The sequence below is a fragment of the Schistocerca piceifrons genome, chromosome 7 (assembly GCF_021461385.2).
Source record: "Schistocerca piceifrons isolate TAMUIC-IGC-003096 chromosome 7, iqSchPice1.1, whole genome shotgun sequence".
Classification (NCBI taxonomy): domain Eukaryota; kingdom Metazoa; phylum Arthropoda; class Insecta; order Orthoptera; family Acrididae; genus Schistocerca; species Schistocerca piceifrons.
In genome coordinates, this window is record NC_060144.1 from 119,061,587 (window position 1) to 119,086,330 (window position 24,744).

The 24,744-nt window shown below is 42.6% G+C and overlaps 1 protein-coding gene across 1 annotated transcript in view; it reads right to left on the reverse strand.

Annotated features, from left to right (window-relative positions):
• Nucleotides 1-24,744, reverse strand: part of LOC124805249 (tumor necrosis factor alpha-induced protein 8-like protein) — a 233,886-nt gene that overhangs the window by 23,254 nt on the left and 185,888 nt on the right. Inside the window, exon 2 of the mRNA XM_047265761.1 lies at nucleotides 9,985-10,139. Coding sequence (XP_047121717.1) covers nucleotides 9,985-10,137 — 153 coding nt within the window. The 5' untranslated portion in view covers nucleotides 10,138-10,139. The remainder of the gene's footprint in view (nucleotides 1-9,984; nucleotides 10,140-24,744) is intronic.

Below are 24,744 nucleotides of genomic sequence, written 5' to 3' on the forward strand. Positions count from 1 at the left end.
AACCACTATTAAATAACTTTCTTTAGAGAAAAGCAGCTGACTGCACTATATTTTTTCCTTTCACTAAAAGCTGGAGGGAGAGGGGGGATGGGGGAAGGCTTGTGTGGCTGTCACTTCATTCAGAATAAATTGTGCCGGTTCCTTGGCATGGTGGTAGCTTCACAGATGCCCGGCAGGAAGGACCAGTTCAAAGTCCACGGTAAAGCTAAAAGTGGCTACATTATACATACACCCCAGTCTGACGGTTGTTTTCTAGCATTCGTCTCCCCTGGTTCATTCTTTACTCACAAAGTTCAAAAGTTTAGCTTTCAAACCACTTTTATTAATATGTAAGTCAACCTCAAAAATAGAAATTATGAAGATAATGAAATAAAACCGTTAATATGACGAGTTTTATAAGAAAACATTGTTTTTCAGTATCAACCCAAGATTACTTGTATACAAATAAAAATACCTTTTGTAATCATTTTCTAGCTCTATTTCCTAATTTGTTGGATGTGCTGCAGATAAGCATACGAGTGTCTAATTACAGATCATATTGATTATATCAAATAACATACTTTGCATGTATGCTTCAATTTGGGAATCAAAGTAATTTACACTGAGGTGTCAAAAGCCATGGGATAGCGATACGCACATATACAGATGGCAGTAGCATACTGTACACTGTATTGATGTGATTCATACGAAAAGGTTTCAGATGTGATTATGGCCACATAATGAGAATCAACATACCTTGAACATGGAATGGTAGTTGAGGCTAAATGCATGGAGCTTTCAATTTCACAAGTTGTTATGGAATACAGTATTCCAAGATCCACAGTGTCAAGAGAATGCTGAACACAAATTTCAGGCATTACCTATCACAAAGGACAATACAATGATGAACTTCACTTAACAACCAAGAGCAGCGTTGTTTGCTTTGAGTTGTTAGTGCTACCAGACGAGCAACACTTCATAAAATAATGGCAGAAATCAATGTGGGACATAAAACGAATGTATCTGCTAGGACAGTGCAGTGACATGGTAGCAGATGACCACGTAAGTGCCTCTGCTAACAGCATGATATTATCTTCAGTACCTCTCCTGGGCTCATGAACCCTAGATGACTGGAAAATTGTGGCCTGGTCACATGAGTCTTGATTTCAGTTGGTAGGCGCTGGCAGTAGGGTTTGAGTGTGGTGCAGATCCCTCAAAGCCATGGACTCAGACTGCCATAAAAGCAATGTGCACACTGGCGTTGGCTCACATGGAATGGACTGGGTCCTCTGGTCCAACTGAACTGATCACTGATTGGAAGTGTTTATGTTCAGCTACTTGGAGACCATTTGCAGCCAATCATGGACTTTATGCTCCCAAATAATGATGGAATTTTCACGTCATCGTGCCACAACTGTTTGCGACTGGTTTAAAGAACATTCTGGACAATTCAAATGGATGATCTGGGTAGCCAGATCACCCGACATGAATCCCATCAAACATTTATGGGGTTTAATCGAGAGGTCAGTTTGTGCACAAAATTCAGCACTGGCAGCACTTTTGCAATTATGGACAGCTATAAAGGCACCATGACTCAATATTTCTCCAGGAGACTTCCAACAACTTGCTGAGTCCATGTCACATCAAGGTTCTGCACTACACCAGGCAAAAGGAGATCTGACATGGTATTAGAAGGAATTCCATGACTTTTGACACCTCTGTGTAGTTTCAAAACAATACTGAGTAGCTAATATTTGAGATATATTATGTTTTATGAGCTTCGTGTCAAATTCAGTTCTGAGGTTCTGACCCATCCACTGATTCATCGAATCAGTCTCATAAAAAGTAACAATTTCAAAATCTGCCCCCTACTATATAAATTTCTGCAGACGCCTATACCACTTTCATGGACTTTTACCATTTCTTTTGTAACAATATTCACATTATTAACTGTCATTTTTGAATGAGGGCATATTGTGGCTGTAACATTTAGGTTAGGGTATTTAATGATATTAAAATGTTCACACTAGTGAATGAAAAGTTTTAATAAGCACACCGGACAAACTTTAGGTGTGCCCCAGGGCAGCGTAATAGGTCTGCTGCTTTTTACGATTTACATAAACGATCTGGTTGATGGTATTGAAGCAGCATTAGACTGTTTGCCAATGATGCTGTAGTCTACAGGAAAGTAGTATCACACAAAAGTTTTCAGTGAGGATTTGCAGACAATAAACGTGTGGTGTAATGACTGGCAGTTATCCCTCAATATTAGTAAGTGTAATCTACTGCGTATAACAAGGTGAAAATACCCATTATAGTACGAGTAAAAAATAAATGCCCAGTCTTTGGGAGCGGTAACATCTGTCAAGTATCTGGGTGTGACTATTCAAAATGATCTCAAATGGAATGATCAGATTACAAAAGTAATGGGCAAGGTGAACTCTAGATTGCTGTTTATTGGTAGAATCCTGAAGCGATGCAGTCCTTCAACAAAGAAAATTGCTCACAACACGTTAGTTCGTCCAGTCTTACGAGTATTGTTTGTCTGTATGGGACCCTTACCAGTTGATTCAAGAGATTCAGAAGGTCCAAAGAAGAGGGACAAGATTCGTGTCTGGTGCATTAAGCCATCGGGAGAGCATTACAAATCTCATATAAAGTTTGAAGTGGCACACACTCGCAGATAGGCGACGCGCTAAACGGAAGGGGCTGCTCACTAACTTCAGAAATCCGATCTTCGCTGAGGATGTAGAGCATATATTATTATCTCCAACTTTCAGATCCCGGAATGATCACCATTCAAAGAAAAGGGAAATTAGAGCTTGTACTGAGGCGCTCAGACAGTCGTTTTTCCCCTCGCGCGATCCGCGAGTGGAACAGAGGGGGGGAAATATGACTTTGGCGCGAATTGTGCCCTCCACCACGCACTGTGGAGTATATATGTAGATGTAGTCACCTCAGGAGAGATCACGCTACTACCACCATCTCTAGCCTGGGCAATGGCCTCAATTCGGCAAGGAAGAGGTTACACAAGTTTCTTCATGCATGCTAAATCCAGGTGAAGTCACTCAGTGATAATTAGATCCTGTACACCTACAAAACTAGGGCGATGTTCAGAACGAATTTTCACTATGGGGCAGAGAGTAAGTGATTTAAAACTTCTCAGAAGATTAAAACTGTGTGCCATACTGGGACTCAAACCTGGAACCTTTGCCTTTCGCAGGTAAGTGCTCCAAACTGAACTATCTAGAGGAGCATGAGAGCTCTTGGCCACACAATGTCAAGGTCCCACATTTGAGTCAAAGTCTGGCACACAGTAATATGATGCCAGAAAGTTTTGAATCATAAAGATGTTGATTGCTACATTTTACCCGCTGTTCCAAATAGTCCCAGACATTTTCTGTGGATTGAAGTCAGGTGGTTTAGTGGGTCAGCCAAGGTATGATAGGGCACCTGAGAGACAAACCAGTTCTGTGAACAAAGCTGTTCTGATGTTAGAAGACGGGAGTGTTTGCAGAACACTCCTCGTGAAAATGTAGTCCTGTACATTTTCATGATGAGTGCACTGCAAACACGCCCATGCTGGTCAACCAGAATGATGGAATAAACACCTTGGTTCATGTTAACAGTAAACTTAATGAGTGGGTCAAAATCATGGTGCAAAAACTCCCCTAAAACACCTCCAGTCTGAACCACATGATCTACACACTGCAGGTTAAGCACCACACTAGGCAGTCAGTTCACTCTGTGCCTTATATCACATGAGAAGAGGCAAAATTGCAGTTTGCCAGACCACTCTACACCCCTACGTTCAATTACTATCGTGTTTCTGTGTTGTTTGGCCTATTCGAGACGTGCAGCTGTACGTTCCAATATTGGCATTGACCTGTTGCAAAGTACCTGACTCCAAATGTCAGCTGCACGCAGTTCCCTTCACAACTTTTGTTGGGAAATTGGTTGACGTGTTCACTGACAGAAGCCACTTCTGCTGGTCATATTCACGGATTCTTCTGTCAGTTTTTGGTCAGCCCGTTAGTTTTTCAACTGTGAATAATTCCTGTTATGGTTGACATTGACTGTCACTAGAGGACATATCACTCATCTCATGTGCCTGTCGATTAGCATCTTTTTACATTCAGTTTTTTACATTCAGTTTTTTACACCGTGTTACATGGCTGTTAGTGAACGCCATTCCTTGTAGGTATGTTGGAGAGTCTGCAATGATCCATCAACAAATCGCGAACCTTCATTCTCAGTGTGGGGAGGGGCACGTCTATGCACCATACCTCCTCTCTTGCCACTCCGTCACATCTCCACATCTTACTGCGCTGATTCCATATAAACAGCGTGCACATACTGGACGCGCAAACAAAGTTGACACCATGCGGTGGCTCATGGGAGCAACAGTAAAGGCATTTCCCATTTACAGTCGCTCCCATTGGCCACTGCACCGAGTGTCAACTTTGTTAGCATGATTAAAACACACCACTTCACTGCCATAACTCACGACAGCAGTAGAGGGTTATGTGACCACTTGGTACCAGTTCTAAACCATCTGCAGCGTTTCAGATCAACCACTTTGTTCTCTTGAAGACTAGGCAACATTCCATTAGAACTGCTAATAGTCTTGGGAGAGCCAGCCATGACAAAACTCTACCATCTGCTGAGCAATATGTATGAGCCAGATGAAATACCCTCAGATATCAAGAAGAATATAATAATTCAAATCCTAAAAAAGCTGGTGTCGATATGTATGAAAATTACCAAACTATCAGTTTAATAAGTCATGGCTGTAAAATACTAACACAAATTCTGTACAGACGAATGGAAAAACTGGTAGAAGCCAGCCTCGGGGAAGATCAGTTTGGATTCTGTAGAAATGTTAGAACACGTGCAATACTTATCCCACATCATATCTTAGAAGATAGATTAAGGAAAGGCAAACCTACGTTTCTAGCATTTTTAGACTTAGAGAAAGCTTTTGACAATGTTGACTGGAATATTCTCTTTCAAATTCTGAAAGTGTCAGGAGTAAAACACGGGGAGCGAAAGACTATTTACAATTTGTACAGAAACCAGATGGCAGTTATAAGTGTCCAGGGGCACGAAAGGGGAGCAGTGATTGAAAAGGGAGTGAGACAGGGTTATAGCCTATCCCTGATGTTATTCAATCTGTATATTGAGCAAGCAGTAAAGGAAACAAAAGAAAATTTTGGAGAAGGAATTAAAATCCACGGAGAAGAAAGAAAAACTTTGAGGTTTGCCGATGACTTTGTAATTCTGTCAGAGACAGCAAAGGACCTGGAAGAGCTGTTGAACGGAATGGACAGTGTCCTGAAACTAGGATATAAGATAATGGAAATCAGGTGATGCTGAGGGAATTAGATTTGGAAATGAGGCACTTGAAGTAGTACGAGGGCTATCCACAAAGTAGATTACGTTTTGGAATTAAAAATAAATAAAGAATTGGAAATTTTCCTTATTATATACAGATGAAAGCCACACTTAAATACTACTTTTCTACATAGTTGCCATTTAAATTAAGGCACTTATCGTAGCGATGGACGAGCTTGGAAATTCCTTCGTCGTAAAATTCGGCCCCCTGCGCCTTCAACCACGTGGTTACCTCTTCTTGAAGCTGTGCGTCGTCATCAAAACGCTGCATAGCCAACCACTTCTTCATTGCTGGGAACAAGTGGAAGTCGCTCGGTGCCAGGTCGGGACTGTACGGCGGATGAGGAAACAACTCCCACTTAAAAGATTCGAGAACTTCACGAGTGGAATTTGCCGTGTGGGCCCGGGCGTTGTCGTGAATCAGCAAGATCTTTGAGCCCAACTTTCCCCTGCGCTTGTTTTATATTGCTCTTCTGAGGTTGTGCAGAGTTTGGCAATACCTTTGAGAGTTTATTGTAGTGCCTCTTTCCAGGAAACCCACAAAAAGCACACCTTTTCTGTCCCAAAAGAGGTAACCACGTGGTTGAAGGCGCAGGCGGCCGAATTTTACGACGAAGGATTTTCCAAGCTCGTCCATCGCTACTATAAGTGCCTTAATTTAAATGGCAACTATGTAGAAAAGTAGTATTTAAGTGTGGCTTTCATCTGCATATAATAAAAAAAATCCAATACTTTATTTATTTTTAATTCCAAAACGTAATGTATTTTGTGGATAGCCCTCGTAGATGAGTTTTGCTTTTTGGGGGACAAAATAACTGATGACGGTCGAAGTAGAGAGGATATAAAATGTAGAATGACTCTGGCAAGGAAAGCGTTTCTGAAGAAGAGAAATTTGTTAACATCGAGTATAGATTTAAGTGTCAGGATGTCTTTTCTGAAAACATTTGTATGGAGTATGGCCAAGAATGGAAGCGAAACATGGACGATAAATGGTTTAGACAAGAAGAGAATGGAAATATGGTGCTACATAAGAATGCTGAAGATTAGGTGGGCAGTCCCTCCATGAACCATGGACCTTGCCGTTGGTGAGGAGGCTTGCGTGCCTCAGCGATACAGATAGCCGTACAGTAGGTGCAACCACAACAGGGTGGTATCTGTTGAGAGGTCAGACAAACGTGTGGTTCCTGAAGAGGGGCAGCAGCCTTTTCAGTAGTTGCAGGGGCAACAGTCTGGATGATTGACTGATCTGGCCTTGTAACACTAACCAAAATAGCCTTGCTGTGCTGGTACTGCGAACGGCTGAAAGCAAGCGGAAACTACGGCCGTAATTTTTCCTGAGGGCATGCAGCTTTACTGTATGGATAAATGATGATGGCGTCCTCTTGGGTAAAATATTCCGGAGGTAAAATAGTCCCCCATTCGGATCTCCAGGCGGAGACTACTCAGGAGGACGTTGTTATCAGGAGAAAGAAAACTGGCGTTCTACGGATCGGAGTGTGGAATGTCAGATCACTTAATCGAGAAAGTAGGTTAGAAAATTTAAAAAGGGAAATGGATAGGTTAAAGTTAGATATAAAGGGAATTAGTGAAGTTCGGTGGCAGGAGGAACAATACTTTTGGTCAGGTGAATACAGAGTTATAAATACAAAATCAAATAGGGATAATGCAGGAGTAGGTTTAATAATGAATAAAAAATAGGAATGCCGGTAAGCTACTACAAACAGCATAGTGAACGCATTATTGTGGCCAAGATAAATATGAAGCCCACCCCTACCACAGTAGTATAAGTTTATATGCCAACTAGCTCCGCAGATGACGAAGAGATTGATGAAATGTATGATGAGATAAAAGAAATTATTCAGATAGTGGAGGGACACGAAAATTTAATAGTCATGGGAGACTGGAACTCGACAGTAGGAAAAGGAAGAGCAGGAAATGTAGTAGGTGAATATGGGATGGGAGTAAGAAATGAAAGAGGAAGCCGCCTGGTAGAATTTTGCACAGGGCATAACTTAATCATAGCTAACACTTGGTTCAAGAGCCATGAAAGAAGGTTGTATACATGGAAGAAGCCTGGAGATACTGGAAAGTATCACATAGATTATATAATGGTAAAACAGAGATTCAGGAACCAGGTTTTAAATTGTAAGACATTTCCAGGGGCAGATGTGGACTCTGACCACAATCTATTGGTTATGAACTGTAGATTAAAACTGAAGAAACTGCAAAAAGGTGGGAATTTGAGGAGATGAGACCTGGATAAACTGAAAGAACCAGCGGTTGTAGGGAGCTTCAGGGAGAGCATTAGAGAACAACTGACAGGAATGGGGGAAAAAAATACAGTAGATGAAGAATAGGTAGCTTTGAGAGACGAAATAGTGAAGGTAGCAGAGGATCAAGTAGGTAAAAATACGAGGGGTAATAGAAACCCTTGGGTAATAGAAGAGATATTAAATTTAATTGATGAAAGGCGAAAATACAAAAATGCAGTAAATGAAGCAGGCAAAAAAGAATACAAACGTCTCAAAAATGAGATCGACAGGAAGAGCAAAGTGGCTAAGCAGGGATGGCTAAAGACAAATGTAAGGATATAGAGGCGCATATCACTAGGGGTAACATAGATACTGCCTACAGGAAAATTAAAGAGATCTTTGGAGAAAAGAGAACAACCTGTATGAATATCAAGAGCTCAGATGGAAATCCAGTAATAAGTAAAGAGGGGAAGGCAGAAAGGTGGAAGGGGGTATATAGAGGATCTATACAAGGGCGATGTTCTTGAGGACAATATCATAGAAATGGAAGAGAATGTAGAAGATGAAATAGGAGATATGATACTGCATGAAGAGTTTGGCAGAGCACTGAAAGACCTGAGTCGCAACAAAGCTCCGGGAGTAGACAACATCCCATTAGAACTAATGACAGCCTTGGGAGAGACAGGCCTAACAAAACTCTAGCATCTAGTGAGCAAGATGTATGAGACAGGCCAAATACCCTCAGACGTCAAGAAGAATATAATAATTTCAATCCCAAAGAAAGCAGGAGTTGACAGGTCTGAAAATTACCGAACTATCAGTTTAATAAGCCACGGCTGCAAAATACTAACACGAATTCTTTACAGACGAATGGAAAAACTGGTAGAAGCCGACCTCGGGGTAGATCAGTTTGGATTTCGTAGAAAGACTTAGAGAAAGCTTTTGACAATTTTGACTGGAATACTCTCTTTCAAATTCTGAAGGTGGCAGGGGTAAAATACAGGGAGCGAAAGGCTATTTACAATTTGTACAGAAACCAGATGGCGGTTATAAGAGCCGAGGGGCATGAAAGGGAAGCAGTGGTTGGGAAGGAAGAGAGACAAGGTTGTAGCCTATCCCCGATGTTATTGAATTTGTATATTGAGCAAGCAGTAAAGGAAACAAAAGAAAAATTCGGAGTAGGGATTAAAATCCATGGAGAAGAAATAAAGACTTTGAGGTTCGCCGATGACATTGTAATTCTGTCAGAGACAGCAAAGGACCTAGAAGAGCAGCTGAACGGAATGGACAGTGTCTTGAAAGGAGAATATAAGATGAACATCAACAGAAGCAAAACGAGGATAATGGAATGTAGTCGAATTAAATCGGGTGATGCTGAGGGAATTAGATTAGGAAGTGAGGGTCTTAAAGTAGTAAATGAGTTTTGCTATTTGGGGAGCAAAATAACTGATGATGGTCGAAGTAGAGAGGATATAAAATGAGACTGGCAATGGCAAGGAAAGCGTCTCTGAAGATGAGAAATTTGTTAACATCGAGTATAGATTTAAGTGTCAGGAAGTCGTTTCTGAAAGTATTTATATGGAATGTAGCATGTATGGAAGTGAAACGTGGACGATACATAGTTTGGACAAGAAGAGAATAGAAGCTTTTGAAATGTGGTGCTACAGAAGAATGCTGAAGATTAGATGGGTAGATCACAGAACTAATGAGGAGGTATTGAATAGAAGCGAAATTTGTGGCACAACTTGACTAGAAGAAGGGATCGGTTAGTAGGGCATATTCTGAGGCATCAAGGGATCACCAATTTAGTATTGGAGGGCAGCGTGGAGGGTAAAAATCGTAGAGGGAGACCAAGAAATGAATATACTAAACAGATTCAGAGGGGTGTAGGTTGCAGTAGGTAGTGGGAGATGAAGAAGCTTGCACAGGATAGAGCAGCATGGAGAGCTGCATCAAACCAGTCTCTGGACTGAAGACCACAACAACAACAGTTGGGCAGTTCATGTAACTAATGAGGAGGTTGAGAATGAGGAGGTGCTCAACAGAAGTGGGGACAAGAGGAATTTGTTACACAACCTGACTAAAAGAAGTGATCGGTTGGTAGGACACGTTCTGAGGCATCAAGAAATAACCAATTTAGTACTGGAGGGAAGCGTGGAGCGTAAAAAACGTAGTGGGAGACAAAGAGATGAATATACTAAGCAGATTCTGAAAGATGTTGCAGTAGTTAAAATGCTTGCACAGGATAGAGTAGCACGGAGAGCTGCATGAAACTAGTCTCTGGGCTGGAGCCCACAACAACAAGAGCGTGCCATTCAACGACGTGGACGACGCGAAATTGATCTGTAGTGGTACTCACGTATGCTTTGGCCAGCCGGTAGACGTTGTCGAGTAGCGAGCCCGTGGTTTCGTCAATGAAGACTTTCGCCACCGACTTGTTGCTGGCCATGCGGCCGAGAATCTTCTTCTGGGCGCGCAGGCCAATGTCCCGCGCGCGGAAGCCCTCCGACATGGCTGCAACAGTGGAAGGATGCACTCACTCACGGTAGCTGAAATTGACCTCTTTGCAGGCGCTACATGAAGAAACAACGACGATTAGTAAAATATGTCTACGGAACAACATCGCACAGCACACAGAAAGTACTGACAAATACACTACTGGCCATTAAAATAGCCACACCAAGAAGAAATGCAGATGATAAACGAGTATTCATTGGACAAATATATTATACTAGAACTGGCATGTCATTACACTTTCACGCAATGTGGGTGCATAGAGCCTGAGAAATCAGTACCCAGAACAACCATCTCTGGCAGTAATAACGGCCTTGATACGCCCGAGTATTGAGTCAAACAGAGCTTGGATGGCATGTACAGGTACAGCTGCCCATGCAGCTTCAACACGATACCACAGTTCATCAAGAGTATAGAGACGAGCCAGTTGCTCGGCCACCATTGACCAGACGTTTTCAATTGGTGAGAGATCTGGAGAATGTGCTGGCCAGGGCAGGACCTGCAACACGCGATCGTGCATTATCCTGCTGAAATGTAGGGTTTCGCAGGGATCGAACGAAGGGGAGAGCCACGGGTCGTAACACATCTGAAATGTAAATTCCACTGTTCAAAGTGCCGTCAATGCGAACAAGAGGTGACCGAGACGTGTAACCAAATGCACCCCATATCATCACGCCGGGTGATACGCCAGTATGGCGATGACGGATACACGCTTCCAATGTGCGTTCACCGCGATGTCGCTAGACACGGATGCGACCATCATGATGCTGTAAACAGAACCTTGATTCATTGGTTTGCCATTCGTGCACCCAGGTTCGTCGTTGAGTACACCATCATAGGCGCTCCTGTCTGTGATGCAGCATCAAGGGTAACCGCAGCCATGGTCTCTGAGCTGATAGTCCATGCTGCTGCAAACGTCGTCGAACTGTTCGTGCAGATGGTTGTTGTCTTGGAAACGCCCCATCTGTCGACTCAGTGATCGAGACGTGGCTGCACGATCCGTTAAAGCCGTGCGCATAAGATGCCTGTCATCTCGACTGCTAGTCATACGATGCCGTTGGGATCCACCACGGCGTTCCGTACTATCCTCCTGAACGCAGATTCCATATTCTGCTAAGTCATTGGATCTCGACCAACGCGAGCAGCAATGTCGCGATACGATAAACAGCAATCGCGATAGGCTATAATACGGCCTTTATCAAAGTCGGAAACGTGATGGTACGCATTTCTCCTCCTTACACGAGGCATCACAACAACGTTTCACCAGGCAACGCCGGTCAACTGCTGTTTGTGTACGAGAAATCGGTTGGAAACTTTCCTCATGTCAGCACATTGTCGGTGTCGCTACCGGCGCCAACTTTGTGTGAATGCTCTGAAAAGCTCATCATTCGCATATCACAGCATCTTCTTCCTCTCGGTTAAATTTCGCGTCTGTAGCACGTCATCTTTGTGGTGCAGCAATTTTAATGGCCAGTAGAGTAAGTCTTTATTTACAGATAAGGTAAACAACAGCTGCGCGGAGTGGCCGCGCGGTTAGAGGCGTCATGTCACTGATTGTGCGGCCACTTCCGCCGGAGGTTCGAGTCCTCCCTCGGGCATGGGTGTGTTTGTTGTTCTTAGTATAAGTTAGTTTAATCAGTGTGTAAGTCTATGGACCGAAGACCTCAGCAGTTTGGTCCCTTAGGAATTCACACACATTTGAACATCAGCTACACAACAAAACATTATTGCTATCCCCGCGCCATGAGATGCCCCAACTCGTGCTGACGCTATAGCCTGAACTACAGATCGCACGCTTTTACTTGGCCACTGAGCGCAGGGTGCTGGGCTGCTGGGACAAGCCCCGCCTCCTTCCTCCAGAGCAGCCACCTTCGCACATAGATCAACACTAATTCACAACGGCTACTTATCGTTACGCTGCACAATACTGTTACGGAGTAATGTTGGCAGGGACAGTAAGAAATTCGGAGAGGCGTGAAGTCAGCCGACTTTCACCAGTCACAGGGGGGCCAAGCAGAAGTGCGCGAACAACAATGAGCTGCTTACTACCTAACAATGAGAAGACTTACGAGGGTCACTCCAAAAGAAATGCACCCTATTTTTGTAAAAATACAGTTTTCATTCTGCATGTGTGAAAGTTTTACAGTGTGTAGGTACATCCTTCCCGCTTGTTTTCAAACTTAGTTCAACCTGTTCCCGTGAGTGGCGCCGTCACAGCATGCCTTCAAGATGGCTGCTACACTTGACGTTCGTCACAAGCAACGTGCTGTCATAGAATTCCTGTACTGTGAAAACGAGAGCAAATTCACCCAAGAAAAAAACATTCAAAACGACACCTTCTGCTGGAAAAGTTATGGCTACGGCGTTTTTCGATTCCGAAGGGCTCTTGCTTGTGGACATCATGCCAAGTGCAACCACCATAAATTCTGATGCATATGTGACGACACTGAAGAAACTTCAAGCTCGACCGAGTCGTGTTCGACCACATCGGCAAAACCAGGATGTTTTGCTGTTGCACGACAATGCACGGCAACATGTCAGTCAAAAAACCATGGAAGCGATCGCAAAACTCGGATGGACAACACTGAAACAGTCCTGACCTGGCTCCATGTGACTATCATCTCTTTGGGAAACTGAGACACTCTCTTCGTGGAACAAGGTTTGAAGATGATGGCTCCCTTGTGCACGCTGCCAAACAGTGGCTCAAACAGGTTGGTCCAGAGTTTTACCATGCGGGTATACAGGCGCTGGTTGCAAGATGGCATAAGGCAGTTGAGTGGGATGGAAATTATGTGGAGAAATGAAAATATTGTTCCTAAGGGATGTATCTACACACTGTAAAACTTTCAAACATGTACAATAAAAAATGGATTTAAGAAAAAATAGTGTGCTTTTCTTTTGGAGTGACCCTCGTATGTTTACCGCAAGGACTTGGCTACGAGTGTTGCGCGTTTCCGTAAGATACTCTCATCTCCTCTTGCCGCTGACCGCGACCTCCCCACGGTGCAGGGGTAGCGGATGCATTATTCTAAACAAAAATTTACATATTATGTCGAAAGCAAAAGGGAAAATCTGTTCATACAGACATGTGCGGAATCGAGGTTCAGTTATTGGGGATGGGCTACAATTCGTATTGACGATAATTCTGCTATACCAGTTTAAAACTCGAGTGAAATCTGGATCACACAGCTGATCTTTTTCCCCTAGTGCATCACTCATTCATTCCATTGCCCTGCAGACACCACGAGATGCTGTAGAAATCGACAAATGAAACACTAATTTAGCAAAATATCGTGTAACTAGAAAAATCAAGTGTCGCACACAACGTAGTCACCTCTTGAACAAAGCTGACTTCCTTATCCAAGACATATCGCTACTGATAATAAAAATTATAAATGATCTATATGTAAGTACTCTTTAAGAAGAAACTTGCAGTTCTTTAAAGAATCAAGTTCCCATGTATAAAACAGCTTCAGAGATCTGGTTACTTTACAAATGAGAGTGTGTTAAATATTTGATGTTAAACACGTAAAACCTTTATGGCGGAAGATGCAAAAAATCTATTTTTCACCTCAATGTTTATGCAATGCTGATACTGTTGTGTGGCACATAACTATCCCTATATATAAAAGGCATTTCCTGACTGACGCATCAACGCCCAGCCGAAACCGCTAAGGACAAAAATTTGAAATGTACGCATCGTTTACATTGTGATTTTTCGAAATTCCATCCCTAGGGGGTGGGATATTATTGGATTAAAGGTTTCTTGAAAACATTTCGCTAGTAAGGCGATGTCGAAGCTAGAACTATGAAGACTGGTATTTGGTTTCTCGCCCAGAAATAATGAAAAAAGGCCAGGTGTTTCAGCATTTTTGGAAAATTCAACCCCTAATGGACTGAAATAGTGGATGACTACTAATGTATTCTTAAACCTGCACCTATGAAACTTGGTATGTGAGTTCTGAATAAGAAACACGTGTGTCAGCGTTTTTGAAAATTCAAGCCCTAAGAAGGTGAAACAGTAGACGAACAGATTTATGAAAATATTTCATTATGAAAGCAGAATCTTTCGGAAAAGACCATGCTCCTATACCTTAATTAGTTCAAATGGTGCAAATGGCTCTGAGCACTACGGGACTTAACTTCTGAGGTCATCAGACCCCTAGAACTTAGAACTACTTAAACTGAACTAACGTAAGGACATCATACACATGCATGCCCGAGGCAGGATACGAACCTGCGACCGTAGCGGTCGCGCAGTTCCAGACTCTAGCGCCTAGAACCACTCGGCCACCACTCCGCCCCTCAATTAGTGTGAAAAGTTTAGAAGGTATTGCAATTTGCGAACTAAATCAAAGAAAGCTATTTAACAGTCACCACAACAATCAGCTTTTTCTGAATTGCATGGAAAAAGAAATGGATCTTTAATACATTATTTTTCCTTAGGCCTAATATATGTTTATAAAATTATTTTTGTTGTAATTACTACGCAAACTAATAATTAGTAATGACAAAATAGAAACCACGTTTAAATGCTATTCCATGTACAGGCATATCCGTTTGAGATGTGCCGAATTCAGTACTGGGTGTAAGACGAGCTAATAACTATAGCCCCGCTTATCCGATTCGTCTCTTTCTTTTTTTTTAACTAGCTACGTGCAATTAAATTGGAACCGTTGGAACGCTTTTTGTTTATGCAAAGCTTGGCATCCATGTAAAGAGTTAAAAAAAATGGCTGAAATGGCTCTGAGCACTATGGGACTTAACTTCTGAGATCATCAGTCCCCTAGAACTTAGAACTACTTAAACCTAACTAACCTAAGGACATCACACACATCCATGCCCGAGGCAGGAATCGAACCTGCGACCGTAGCGGTCGCGCGGTGCCAGACTGTAGCGCCTAGAACCTCTCGCCCACTCCGGCCGGCTGTACAGAGTCATTAACTTTTATAGCGTGTAGATTTACACAAGCGCTTCACACAGAAAGCAGAAAGTGAACTCTTCTTCTAGTAAGAAGCTACGATAGCGAAATCTCTTACAGGACATGATATTATTTTGGTTTCGGTATCCGTTTGGCATCTTCTTTAATGCTGTTCCAGTGTAACACTTTCGACACGATTTAAAAGCACAGATGTGTGTAACACGGAACAGAGACTGGATTATATCTCTCCTTCGGTCTCTCTAATTGCACCTATCAAATGACTGCACATTCACATCCATTTATATACATATATCCAAAATTCGACAAACAGACTGACTCATACATTTAGGATATATTGGAAGCCATCAAAGAAGGAAGAAAAATGACACAGATGTCCACTTGCTGTGAATAAACAGGCATCATCGAATTTTACGTAACAAAGTAACGGAGCACGCGGCGAGGAGAAACATCACTGAAGGGCAATTCTGTCTAACACCAGTCCCTCATACCGATTTGAAACCTACGATCAAGAAAGCTGTTTACCATAACTGGAGCCCCATAAAATCGGACATTTGTCCTCGACCGTGGTTTGACTATCCGAGGCTGGGACACGGACATTCCCCTCACATTTACATCGAATAAAAATTCTAGTTTTTAGACATTCTGAAGAGGATCAAAATTGACGTGGCAGATTGAATCACGTAATACTGTCATTCACGATGCACGAAGCACAAGAAGAACTGTACAGGAATCTGGTTGCATGAGGTTTTGCCCTTTCTACAGGTGTGACCTCTTTACTCTACCGATTCGATGCAAATACGCGTAGCTTGAATAGCGGGATACTTAAAAGACGCTGGCATAAAAATTGAATGTTGGTACTCTAAGTTCACGTTGCTCAAGTACTCTTATGGAAACAGCTTGGATAGAACCAAACTATCTTGAATAAGGTACGCCATATGAACATACTGTAAGGACATACTTGTATGTAATGTAATCTCCTTGGTATATTGGTCATCCCCAAAGTCAAGCTTACTCTGTCATTGTACTCCAACTTAAAGTTCTATGTTAACTATGTACTGTTTATAAGTATTGTTGGCTGTAAGGTCAATGTTGCCTAAAGAGAAAATAAATAAATAAAATAAAAAGCTTCGAAGCCTCCCATTCTCTAGGAAACTGACTGGCACGCCAGTAGTACTCTCTTTCCATGCCGGTGACACTTTCTAACCTCGACTCCTTGTTCGTTCTGTGCTTTCGACTGTAGTGAGAAATGAAAGGCGGGAGGCGGGTGACTTTTAGGTGTGCGCTGAACGCCTATCGACGTTCTCAATTCACTCACTCAATGAAAATATGACTCGAAATTATTTTATAGGATATGTGTCTAATTCGAAACACGGAGAATACAAACAATTTGAATGAAGCCACATGCTGCTTAGGTATATTAAATATTACACTAACAGCCTTAAACATCGGCCCATCTTACGTGAGTTCCATTACTGCTCTTACAAAACGCGGAGCATGTAATTCTTTAGCGTACGTGTGTTTCTTCTATTCAACCATTTAATGAGCAGTGTTTTTTTATTTAGGATTTTATGTAAATCTTTATTTATACCTAGCATGTGCAAAGATGTACGTAAAAATTTATTCTCGTACTCTTATCGTTTCTCCAATTTATTACGTTTTAACAGATTTCAAAACAGTTAGAACTCCGCTATCTACGCTTTGTGCAGCCATGACAGTGTTGCTACGAGAAAAGCACTGTTTGCATACAAGGTGGTCAGAAACAATCTGAAAAGCTTATCAGAGTGTTGGAGGGTAGATTGTGCTGAGAAATAATTGTTAAGAAAAAAATTCCATACGCTGCGCCGTTATGAGTTAATTGGCATTGAAGTTAGCGAATCAGGTCGTTACGCGCGCAAACTGAAGTGGCTCGCCAGACAATTAGTGTTAGTTGTTTACGCTGCATAAATGATAGCGCATGAGACTGCTCAAATTTTTGCGTTGGGTTCGATCCTTATTACCGTCCCATGTCCAATTCTCGTGTCTCTCCTGTTCGGTTTTAGGAAACCAAATGAAGAATACGTTTGGCGACAACGTCTCTGGCGGGCCGCTTGAATTTGTGCGCTCGGCATGCTGTTTGTTGGCTAACTTCAGTGCTAATTAACTCGGAAACGGCGCAACGAGTCGAATTTTTTTCCTGAAAATTATGTCTCAGCGCATCCTACCCTGCAACACCCTTACAAGCTTGAGATGATTTCATACCACTCTGCATATGGTTTGTGAAATAAGTTTGTTTTTTATAATTACATCTACAGCAAAACGCAAAACACAACTCTTTTATCAATAAATTTTTCGGTCCCTATGTGCTTCCTTTTGTGGGTCCAACTTTATTTCTTAATGTGTGTCATTAATGTCTTAAATTAACTCTGTGACATCCCTAGGTAAACCGTAGGAACTAAGAATATATTCTGATGTCATAACATGCTTTGCGAATATGTTGAATATCAAAATTTTCTGAATACTTGCCTTGTTCTTTTTTCACGTAGTTTCGTTAGCATACGATGAAAAAATGGACGAAGAAACGTTGGTTAAACAGCACAGCTAGAGAGCTTCGCTACTGTTTTTGGTGTTTATTGAATATCAGTAGCAAAGCAGGCATTTACAGATAACACATTTTAACTTGGGCCCTGAGCGGATAATGCTGGGGGAGGAAGCTTGCGCACTGACTGCCGCTAAAAGTCTCGCCTCCTCCTGCCAGAGCAGACATTTTATAGGTTGCACAGGATCCGTCACCGAAATCGCATGTTTTTATATTGGATAGTACGCCCGAGCGATTGGTTTCAGAGAGCGGAAACTGGTCTTGATTTGTCCATTAGAGGTGGAAACTCGTTATCGCGATGTCGTCGAACGAGAAGCATCTTGCATTCATACGAGAGACACTCCAAAAGAAATGCACACTATTTTTGTAAAAATACATTTTCATTCTGCAAGTGTGAAAGTTTTACGGTGTGTAGATACATCCTTCCCGCTTGTTTTCAAACATAGTTCAACCTGTTCCCGTGTGTGGCGCCGTCGCAGCATGTCTTGAAGATGTCTGCTACACTTGACGTTCGTCAGAAGCAACGTGCTGTCATAGGATTCCTGTGCTGTGAAAACGAGACAGTGGAAAATATCCACAACAAGTTGAAAAAGGTGTATGGAGATGCTGCTGTCAATCGCAGTACAGTTAGTCGGTGGGCAAACATTTTACGTGATGAAAGCGGGAACGGCAATATTGAGGATTGTCCTCGCAGCGGCAGGCCTCTTACTGCACACACTCCAGACAATGTGCAGAGAGTTAACGAATTGGTGACTGCTGACAGACGCTTCACAGTGAACGAATTGTCACGCTACGTTGGGATAGGGGAAGGAAGTGTTTGCAGAATACTGAAAGTGTTGGCGTTAAAAAAGGTTTGTGCCAGGTGGGTTCCCAGGATGTTGACAGTGGCTCACAAAGAAGCAAGAAAAACGGTATGCAGCGAACTTTTGGAACAGTACGAGAATGGTGGAGATGAATATCTTGGAAGAATTGTGACAGGTGATGATACATGTCTCCATCATTTTTCACCAGAGAAGAAGAGGCAATCAATGGAGTGGCATCAAGCAAATTCACCCAAGAAACAAAATTCAAAACCACACCCTCTGCTCGAAAAGTTATGGCTATGTTTTTCGATTCCGAAGGGCTCTTGCTTGTGGACATCATGCCAAGTGGAACCACCATAAATTCAGATGCATATGTGACGACACTGAAGAAACTTCAAGCTCGACTGAGTCGTGTTGGACCACATCGGCAAAACCAGGATGTTTTGCTGTTGCACGACAATGCACAGCCACATGTCAGTCAAAAAACCATGAAAGCGATCACAAAACTCGGATGGACAACACTGAAACACCTACCTAACAGTCCTGACCTGGCTCGATGTGACTATCATCTCTTTGGGAAACTGAAAGACTCTCTTCGTGGAACAAGATTTGAAGATGATGACTCCCTTGTGCACGCTGCCAAACAGTGGCTCCAACAGGTTGGTCCAGAATTTTACCGTGTGGGTATACAGGCGCTGGTTCCAAGATGGCGTAAGGCAGTTGAGAGGGATGGAAATTATGTGGAGAAATGAAAATATTGTTCCTAAAGGATGCATCTGCACACAGTAAAACTTTCAAACATTTAGAATAAAAGATGGATTTTTAAAAAAATAATGTGCATTTCTTTTGGAGTGACCCTCGTACAATGAATCTGGACGCATACACATCATGACTTTGCACCCATTTCAATATTCCCCTCCGCCAACCTGTTCAAGACTGCAACACCATTTTGAGATGGGTTGAAAACTTAAACTCCATAATGAAGAAAAAGCTACCTGGCCCTGTCAACACTGCACATACGCCCGAATGCACTGAGCGAGTTACGGGTGTCTGCACTTGAGCCGAACGACCGGTTCGCTCGCGTGTTGCTAGTGCTACAAACACGGTAGGGATCACAAGGTGTATGCGTAGTAGCAATCCACGCCACTGACGTCAGAGTGAACCCAACCAGCACTCGGTACCTCGCGATTGCCGTAACGTATTGCGTTGTAATTTGGTTTACGAGCGAAAACAATGTTGCTTACGGCAGTGTGGATTTTTATTAGTAACTGGCGGCTGAGTTCGGAGTTACGCCATAATTATCAATGTACTGTGGGATTTTTAGAGTAAGTTTTCAAGTGAAAAATAATGGTTTGCTGCGCGATCGCCAGTTGTACTAATCACTGCAGACAACTAAGTAAGTTAGGAATTAAATTTCACGTGTTTCCTAAAAACAATGAAATGAAACGAAAGTGGATAAATGCTTGTAAACATGGATATTCGTTTTCTGTCGAAAATGCTCATGTCTGTTCAATAATTTCACTGATTCGGATTATGAAACGGATCTGAATATTCCTTCGAAACGCAAGTTTAATACTGGATGCTGTTCCATCTCTACATCTACCATCCACTGGTGCTGTCTTAGGGCGTAGTAATGGACCTAATAATGTGAGAAATATTCGGGCACACGTTACCGTAAAGAAGTAGAAAATATTTTAGAGGTAAATACATTACTAACTATTGAAGAAGCTACAACTAGACAATAACTGTGAAAACAAACACTGTTGCAAATGCGCCAATGTGAGGCTACGCCAACATTTTGAAATTATGAAAACGGAAATAAGAGACTCGAGGCAAAAGCACGCAGATTTTTGGGATCGTCTCTCACGACGTAGGACTGAGTTACATGAAATTAAACATGTTCAAAAAGTGATTCAAGGCTCTTTTTCTACCAGTCAACAATAAGTGGTTATGAAAGAACGGTTTAAAAACTGGTCCTCTGAGGATATTGCAAAGGGTGCGACTTTACACCGCCTACGTTATAAACTGTTATCTTTCGTCAGAGATGTACAGAAATAGCCTTTACCTTGTGAAGTCACTATTAGAGAGAAGACTCACGCAACTTAGCGTTCCATCCCTTTTTCCTGATTTAAGCCTTAGTGTTTTGGAAACGCAAACTTTTAAACAAAATTTCAAAAAGACGTAGCTCGGAAGTATTGCATTAGCATTTCACCGAACACAGAAAAAACTGTCTAACTAATACAGAGCGACTAATAATAACAATAATAACTAAAACATGGAAAATCTCGATTACATTCATACCTGCGTATCAGGTAAATATTTGTGCGCGTACCTATATGCTTCAATGCAGCGCGAGAAGGTTCACGGTGACGTCACAGCTCACAGTCCGCCTGTGCGTCACTCCTACCGAGTATTCTAGTAACCGTGGGTGCCATATTACGATGCTCCATACCTCCGAGTTCCTAATTTCATGGCTGTCTTACGAAATCATTTTCCAGGCCACATTATCTCCAGATATGGCAATCTTCACTGACCTACTCGCTTCCCTAATCTAAGCTTAATTCAGTTATTTTTGTGGAGATACCTCCTGTCCCGAGTATATATTAACTAGCCACACTGCCTTGAATATCTTAAGATGACAGCCAAAGAAGAAATCGTTCGTATTCCACGCCAGATGCCAATCGATGCTACTTTTCGGTTTTCAGAACCGCTTAGAATCAAGGATAAACTTAAATACCGGTAGTCAAAATCTGAGATCTTCAAATCATAAATGACGCAATGGAATTCCCAACATAAACTTAGCCTATGCACTATCATAAATGAAACTATTTTTACGCACAACTAACTGCATCATATTTGAAAATCGTGACGGACCCTAGTAACGCACATGTAATGGATAAATGCGTGTCAGAACTGACACGAAAGTCGAAAGCGAGTCGCTGGAAGTACCAGGTATATTCTCTCTCCTTATTTATGTAAATATTATCAGTCAGTACAAACAATGTCCAACACAATCAAGACTACATACAGAATGACTACTTACTGCGATAGCGCACAATAATGTTACGCCGTTACGGTTTGCAACGATCGTGAACATTCCGGAGCGCCACTTAGCCGACTTTCACCCATCACGGAGGGCAAGTTCAAGTGTGCAATCTGTACTGACGCCCTATAGAAATACTGGCAAGGTAACGAGGCAGCACCGTGTTTCAAGTCCAGAAGTCGCAAGATGGAAACCACAGAGAAAATCAGAAAGCTTTTATTTGCAACACCTTCCGGCTGCTTCTCTACATAGTCGCCGCTCCGGTTCACACATCTGTCGTATCGTGGTACCAGCTTTCCAGTACCCATGTCATAAGAAGGCAGCCAACTGTGCTGTCAGCCAATTCCCTATGCTGTTTAGCAGGTCGTTGTCTGTGCCAAAATGCTGTCCGCCCCCGATAGCAGCTGCGTGGTCAGCGTCGCGGAATGCCATGCCAAGGGTCCCAGGTTCGATTCCCGGCTGGGTCAGGAGATTTTCGCCGCTCAGGGACTCGGGGCTGTGTTGTCCTCATCATCATTTCATCCCCGTCTTCGACAGGCAAGTCGCCCAATGTGGCGCTGAATGCAAAAAGTACTTGCCCTCAGCGGCCGAACTTCCCCGAGTAGGGGACTCCCGGCCCACAACGCCGTACGCTCTTTTCCATTTTTGTCCCAAATTCTGCCCTCCTGTCCCGCGTTTCTTGTCAGCATATGATGAAAATCAAAGGGAGCCGAGTCTGAACTTTATGTGTTCAAATGTGTGTGAAATCTTATGGGACTTAACTGCTAAGGTCATCAGTCCCTAAGCTTACACACTACTTAACCTAAATCATCCTAAGGACAAACACACACACCCATGCCCGAGGGAGGACTCGAACCTCCGCGGGGACCAGCCGCACAGTCCATGACTGCAGCGTCTAAGACCGCTCGGCTAATCCCGCGCGGCTGGACTTTATGCTGAGTGATCAACACCTCCCATCGAAAACGCTGCAGAAACGTCTTTGCTGCAGCTGGAGCGTCCAGCCCAGTGATCTCTATACTACCTGGATGTTGAACTTCGGCTATCTGATCGTGCCAGCCATAGGTGCTCATGTTTCGTTTCTTGGCAAACTACAACATGGCTGCTAGGAAATGTCACTAGAACACGAAAAGAAAATACTTTTCAATTCCGCTCCCTCATCAGCCTATTACATCATATGTTGACATAAAGTTCAAAATAAGAAATCAGTCTGCAATTCTTTGTCACATGCAGACCGATGGAAATTTATTTGCCAAACTACAATATGGCGGACGATGCAAAGCACGTGTATTTGCAGACACGCTGCAGTTCTATACTCAGAGAGCAGACTTATACATCCAGATTGTATAGATATCAGTGGTTCAGCCGGACATTGACATAAAGAAGAACAAAGGCTCATGACAACAGTCTTCCTCGCTTGTTCTGAGTTACCCAACGTAGATGTTGAAGAGTCACGCTGCAGTGATGGTCGTGCCACGTTCCAAGAATTCCAACAACGAAATTCCTTTTCGGTCCCGGAACACAGCAGCCAAACGTTTTCTCATCACTTGCTCGTGGAATGAGGATGAATCAACTGTTAGACTGCTCTGTTGTTTCTTCATTTTCGAAATGGACCAATGTCTCGTTCCAGTGTCAATTTTGTTCAAAAAATCTTCTTCATCATGGTGGTTCTGGAGAAATGTTACGGCGGCGCCCATTCGCTGTGTTTGCTGTTAGTCGGACAGCATCTTGGGAACCCATCTCGCACATTTGTCTCCCACTCAAGATGGTACAAAGAGCTTTGCTTGAAATTTCGCGAAATAACTCAACAAAGAAACTGTAAACTGTCGATTTTCTCGAATCGCTTGATTCACTCACTGAACAAGATCATCGGTTGACATTCGTTTCTTTCCCAGACTTGCTGCATGATGAACGTTTCTACATCTCGCTTCAAATTTCCTGCACCATTGACGCACTTCATTGTCACTCATGAAAGTTTCACTGTAGACATTACTCATGCGTCAATGAATTTAGGCAGCTTTGGACCCCTCAACATGTTTCTGAGGGAAAATTCTATTGTTTCAGCACCTACAGATAGAATTGCTCGCATATTTTCATTTAATTTGTCCAATGGCATAATTTTCAGGAGAAATGCATATAGGGAAAAAAGAAATGTGCAGTATGGATATTATGTAACGCTGATAACCAACTTTCTTGAGGAAGCATCTTACATCCTCATACAGTGGATTTGGAGTGAAGTGTTCAATCCACAACAATACCAGAAGTAAATATAAATTTCCACACAGGCTGCATCCCCATCTCAGATTCAGAGAGGAGTTCTATATTCTGATACAAAAGTCCGTAACAGTTTGCTGGCAGACTAAGACAGAAAACTGAAACTGCTCCGATATTAAAAAAAACAAAGTAAAAGAATACTTAAGAATATTTGGGCTGTGGGATGCAAATTCTGATTCACTATAAAAGTACAGGGTTATTACAAATGATTGAAGCGATTTCACAGCCCTACAAGAACTTTATTATTTGAGATATTTTCACAATGCTTTGCACGCACATACAAAAACTCAAAAAGTTTTTTTAGGCATTCACAAATGTTCGATATGTGCCCCTTTAGTGATTCGGCAGACATCAAGCCGATAATCAAGTTCCTCCCACACTCAGCGCAGCATGTCCCCATCAATGATTTCGAAAGCATCGTTGATGCTAGCTCGCAGTTCTGGCACGTTTCTTGGTAGAGGAGGTTTAAACACTGAATCTTTCACATAACCCCACAGAAAGAAATCGCACAGGGTTAAGTCGGGAGAGCTTGGAGGCCATGACATGAATAGCTGATCATGATCTCCACCACGACCGATCCATCGGTTTTCCAATCTCCTGTTTAAGAAATGCCGAACATCATGATGGAAGTGCGGTGGAGCACCATCCTGTTGAAAGATGAAGTCGGCGCTGTCGGTCTCCAGTTGAGGCATGAGCCAATTTTCCAGCATGCCCAGATACACGTGTCCTGTAACGTTTTTTTCGCAGAAGAAAAAGGGGCCGTAAACTTGAAACCGTGAGATTGCACAAAACACGTTAACTTTTGGTGAATTGCGAATTTGCTGCATGAGTGCGTGAGGATTCTCTACCGCCCAGATTCGCACATTGTGTCTGTTCACTTCACCATTAAGAAAAAATGTTGCTTCATCACTGAAAACAAGTTTCGCACTGAACGCATCCTCTTCCATGAGCTGTTGCAACCGCGCCGAAAA